General features: G+C 45.9%; 1 protein-coding gene across 1 annotated transcript in view; it reads left to right on the top strand.

Moving 5' to 3' along the window:
• The first annotated feature begins 2493 nt into the window (after positions 1 to 2493).
• Positions 2494 to 5283, top strand: part of irf1b (interferon regulatory factor 1b) — a 5748-nt gene continuing 2958 nt past the window's right edge. The window contains exons 1-7 of the mRNA XM_034551153.1: positions 2494 to 2702; positions 3405 to 3498; positions 4073 to 4172; positions 4253 to 4420; positions 4528 to 4568; positions 4697 to 4796; positions 4929 to 5045. Of these exons, the coding sequence (XP_034407044.1) occupies positions 3412 to 3498; positions 4073 to 4172; positions 4253 to 4420; positions 4528 to 4568; positions 4697 to 4796; positions 4929 to 5045 (613 nt within the window). The 5' untranslated portion in view covers positions 2494 to 2702; positions 3405 to 3411. The remainder of the gene's footprint in view (positions 2703 to 3404; positions 3499 to 4072; positions 4173 to 4252; positions 4421 to 4527; positions 4569 to 4696; positions 4797 to 4928; positions 5046 to 5283) is intronic.

Raw genomic sequence — 5283 nt, 5'->3', positions numbered from 1 at the left:
ATAATAAAAACTACAATATGCCATACACAAAAAGATTAAGGATAAGTCTAAAAAAAAGATATATATATATATATATATATTTCAATTGCTGTGTTTTACCACTTGTACTTACAGGATTTAACATGCAACACTTTGGAGTATTTGTGCAGCGTAATGGATATCTGTAGTACTCGTGGTATGCTGATGGCCTGAAGCAGTACTCCTGTTGAACTGTAGGGGGTGCTACACTTCTGCACCTGCAGGCCGGTTCTGGTAAAACCCGCAGAGGTGATGTAACTTGTGCCCGAGGGACGTTTGTGTCATTTATGGAAACTCCACATGTTAACTGATGTCTGAGACACTTCTGTATTCATCTCACTCTCTTCACTCCACCTCTCCTTCATCTTACCCTTAAACCATCCCTCCTTTTTTTATCAGCACTTCCTCTTCTCCCTCTCTCTCTCTCTCTCTCTCTCTCTCTCTCTCTCTCTCTCTCTCTCTCTCCAAAAGGTCTAAATGTCAGGAAATGCTTCAGTAAATGGGCTGAAACGGACAAAGTAGATCCGGCACCCCGCTGGATGTTTTTAGAGGGACCGGATCTTCTTTTCTATATTCAATATTTCAAAGAGGTTTCCTGGAAATAAATTAACCTGTTTTCACTGATTAATATTTACACCCTGCATGTAAATATCCTTCAAACTCATATTATTTCCAAAATATTTGATGACTGTGCAAACAGTGAAATGCCCTTAAAATGATGATCTTTACCATATAGGTAAAGTATGTAAACACAGCTGTAATAAATAAAATATATTCATAACCTGGTGTTGTGTTCGCCGGCTCACTGGTGACCGATATATATATATAAATATACATACATATTTATATATATATATTTAAATGAATACATGTATTGCATCAGCCGCAGTGAATTCCTATAATTCGCATGTTTCCCTACATTGTGTTTCATCAACAAGGAATGGAGAACCCCCCCCCCCCCCTCACACACACACACACACACCCCTCACACACCCCCCCCCCTCCTGTGAATCCAGACTTCATTTGGAAAATCCCACATTTGACTGAAAACTCCCTTCCTTTTTCCTTTCAGGGTCGCGCGCAGCCGGCGTGAGCGCGCAAACAAACACGCACACACACATACGCACGCGCGCGTGCGTTGGAATCCCCTAGATGGACCACGAAGGCGAGCTGCGTGTGGCCGATATAATCAGACATTATTAATATTAAAATAATATGTGCTGTTACATTTTGTATGTGTGTGTGTGTGAGTGCGCGCGCGTTGGTTACAAGTTACACGAGCTTTTTGGAGAGTTATGATCACACATATGATAATGAGCGTGTTATTGAGTCCACACACCAGCACGCTGTTGCTGCTGCTGCTGCTGCGTGCACGCGCGGTCTGCGTGCACGACCCTGCACACACTTTGACACGCGCCGCAGCGCCCCTGCTGGCCTCTGAAGCCACTGCACCGTTTCTTGTAAATGCCCTGCTTCTCAGCTAAAGGCGTGCGCATGCTTATCGTGCCAGGCATGTGTTGCCTTTGGTATCGGGAGTCTGAATTGCGCGTGCGTGTGTACGTGTAGCTGCAATTTGATTGCCAATTATTTTTGGTATTCTAACAAGGAAGTACACATTTATATATCACAGATTCTAGTTTTTAAAAGGTAATTATCACGTTGCATGCACTACAATGTATATATATGTATATATGTATATGTATATATATGTATATGTATATATATGTATATGTATCCACACATTACATATATAAGACTATATAGCATCATTATATGGGCAATACAATCCACACTGGGACGATGCCTGCACATATTAACATGCAAAGCGTGCAGAACTGGACCGGGTCAAACATAGACCGGGTCAAACATAGACCGGGTCAAACATAGACCGGGTCAAACATAGACCGGGTCTCGTCGCGCAGCCCTGACAACAAAGTTATTGAACTTCCTTCTTAGCGCAACAGCGTGATTTCTCGGAAACCGATCTGCAGTTGAAAGGGGCAGGCAGCTGCGCATGCGCCTGCTGAACACTGTACAAAATATGATCCTGTAACCGTAACTTAATTTAGACACTTAAGTTAAATTAGTAAGTGTCTAAATTTATAAGAAGCACGTTGTTGTGTTTGATGGTGTGTGTGGGGGAGGGGGGGGGGGGGTATATATATATATATATATATATATATATATATATATATATATATATATATGCAGAGATGACATCATTTGTTTACAACATGACTTGTTTTGGTTGAAAGATGTTTATGTTTATGAATAAAGAATAAGGAGTTTGGTGTCCACTGCAGGGATCTGCTTCGCGGTGACGTCATTGGTGAAATAAACACGTCGTGCACGAAGTTACATAATTATAAAGCGTTAATTAATGAGGAAAACACGGTCCGTGACGACGTGACTTTGATGTGCTCTCTTCCGGGGTGGAACTCTTTTTACAGCGTGTCAACGCGTTGCCAAGCCGGGGGGGGGAAACCCTCGCTGCCCAGCCGCTCTTCACCCACTATAAAGCCCCACGTCCCGGTGAGCAGCAGTCAGAGCCCGGTTCGGATCATCCAGACCCGTCTCCAAGTGGATTCCTCCCCGACCAGGAGACGCTTCTAAGAGACCAACAGGACTCCCTTCCGTCTTCTTTTTTCTCCTCTTTTACGGATCGAAGCCAAAGCAGATATTCTGTAAGTGATATTTGATTTTTATCACTTCTGTTTTGCACAAGATTTAATTTTTTTTATTTTTTATGTATTACCGGGAGAGATAATTTAGAAAAGTATGACATCTTGAGCCCGAGGAACAGGAAATATGAAGAAGCCTCGAACGCGTCTGTTGGCTTTTTATTTTTTATTGGTTGACTTTGGTCAAATGATGTGCACGCCGCGCGCGCGCTCAGCAGTTACTTCCACAGAGAAGAAGAGTTTTATTTGTTTTTAAACCTGCACGTGAACGCGCGGCCGTGCGGGAGAAAGGAGGGTCTTTTTTTTGGCGCACGTCTCCAAATCGATTTTTTTTTACACCCATTAAAAAAAAACTTTTGTCAACTGCAAAATGAGTCCACGTGCACGTGAAAAGCCACGAAAGCCTAATCAGGAAACGTGTTGCGTGTTTTTCTCTCTCTCGTGACCTCCATAAGAAGCTCCCACGCGTAAACGCCCCCCGGTTGGGCTGCGTGCCCCGGCCGTGAACTCCTCGCGTCCTCCGCCAGCAGGCAGCAGTAAATCTACACTGGACCTCCCCTCTCTCTCTCTCTCTCTCTCTCTCTCTCTCTCTCTCTCTCTCTCTCTCTCTCTCTCTCTCTCTCTCTCTCTCTCTCTCTCTCTCTCTCTCTCTCTCTCTCTCTCTCTCTCCCTCTCTCACTCCCCTTGTGCTCGTGCATGTTTCAGGTCCAACATGCCGGTGAACCGGATGAGGATGAGGCCGTGGATCGAGCAGCAGATCGAGTCCAACGCCATCTCGGGCCTGAGTTGGATGGACCGGGTGAGCTCCATTTCCTGATTGGTCGCTCATGAAACCGAAATGTGTTTGTTGTAGAACAAGAATATCCAGAGAGGGGAAGTGATTGTTGTTGTTGTTGTTGTTGTTGTTGTTTAGTTTGGTAGCAGCTCTCTTGGGGTTGAGATTAGAAAGAACAAGTTTTATAGTAGAAAGGAAACTATTTGAAACCAAAAGTTTTTAAAGGAAGAAAAAAAAAGTCTCAGATATTACAGCATATTCTATTTCTAATGGGACGAACATGTGTGTGTGCGTGTGTGTGTGCATGCGTGTGTTTGTGTGTGTGTGTGCGTGTCTGTGTGTGTGCGTGCGTGTGCGTGTGTGTGTGTGTGTGTGCGTGTGCGTGTGTTTGTGTGTGTGCGTGCGTGTGCGTGTGTGTGTGTGTGTGTGTGTGTGATTCTGTCCTCTGGCTTCTGCAAATGATATCTTAACATAATTATGGCTTCTCGAGCTGCAGTGTTTGAGTGACAGCCCTCCCGTGTTTGAGTGACAGCCAGTGTGTGACGTGTTTCGGGGGTTCCATCCAGCTCAGTGTTTCCTCCCGTGTCCCCCCCCCCAGGATAAGACGATGTTCTCCATCCCCTGGAAGCACGCGGCTCGCCACGGCTGGGAGATGGAGAAGGACGCCAGTCTGTTCAAACAGTGGGCCATCCACACAGGTAGACACACGTGTACGTGGATGGAGGGGCGGGGCTTACGGGGGCTAGAGGAGGAGACTAAACACAGTGCGCCCGCGCAGGTAAACACGTGGAGGGCCAGGCGCCCGACCCCAAGACCTGGAAAGCCAACTTCCGCTGCGCCATGAACTCGCTGCCCGACATCGAGGAGGTGAAAGACAAGAGCGTGAACAAAGGCCACCAGGCGGTGCGCGTCTTCAGGATGCTGCCGGCCAGCCCCAAGTCCAGAGGTGAGGCAGGAAGCCGGCGCCATCTTTCTTTTCTTCTTCTTCTTCTTCTTCTTCTTCTTTCTCTATCGGCATCTGAACGTCTTTTCTTTTTTCTTCCTCCCGCACAGACAAACGACGCAAAGCGAAGCAAACGACGCCGAGGAGGAAGGTAAAGAAATCTAGTTTCTGCTGACTTTAATATACTATAATAGTCTATTCACGTAATAATAATAAACACACACACACACACACACACACACTTGGTCTCACCGGATGTGACTTTCTCTTCCTCCGCAGAGCTCAACGATCAAGACGGAGGAAGACGAGTCGATGCAGAAAGAAGCTTCGTCCACTCAGGAGAACACGGTGGACAGCACGGTGCCGACGGAGAAGCCAGGTGAGGGGAAATATGGAAATATGTATACATATATACGTAGGTACGAATATATGTATACATATATGTATATATATATATATATACATATGTACTACGTCATGTCAGTGGTAACGTGTACTTCTGTCTCCTCAGACTTCTCCTTCGTGCCTCAGTCTGAAGTCCCCGACTTGGGTCTGTTGGTGGAGATCGACTCCGGCTTCTCAAACAACTTCTGCCAGAGGTTCGAGGTTTCACCGGAGCACAGTTCAGGTAAGAGGACGCACAACCACACACAAACACACACAACCACACACAAACACACACAACGACACACAACCACACACAACGACACACAACCACACACAACCACACACAAACACACACAACGACACAAAAACACGCACAACGACACACAAACACACACAACGACACAAAAACACACACAACCACACACAACCACACACAACGACGCACAACGACACACAAACACACACAACCACACACAAAC

Source organism: Cyclopterus lumpus, chromosome 14 (assembly GCF_009769545.1).
Source record: "Cyclopterus lumpus isolate fCycLum1 chromosome 14, fCycLum1.pri, whole genome shotgun sequence".
Lineage (NCBI taxonomy): Eukaryota > Metazoa > Chordata > Actinopteri > Perciformes > Cyclopteridae > Cyclopterus > Cyclopterus lumpus.
The sequence above is the reverse complement of the archived record's forward strand: the minus strand, read 5'-3'. Positions and strand labels throughout refer to the sequence as shown.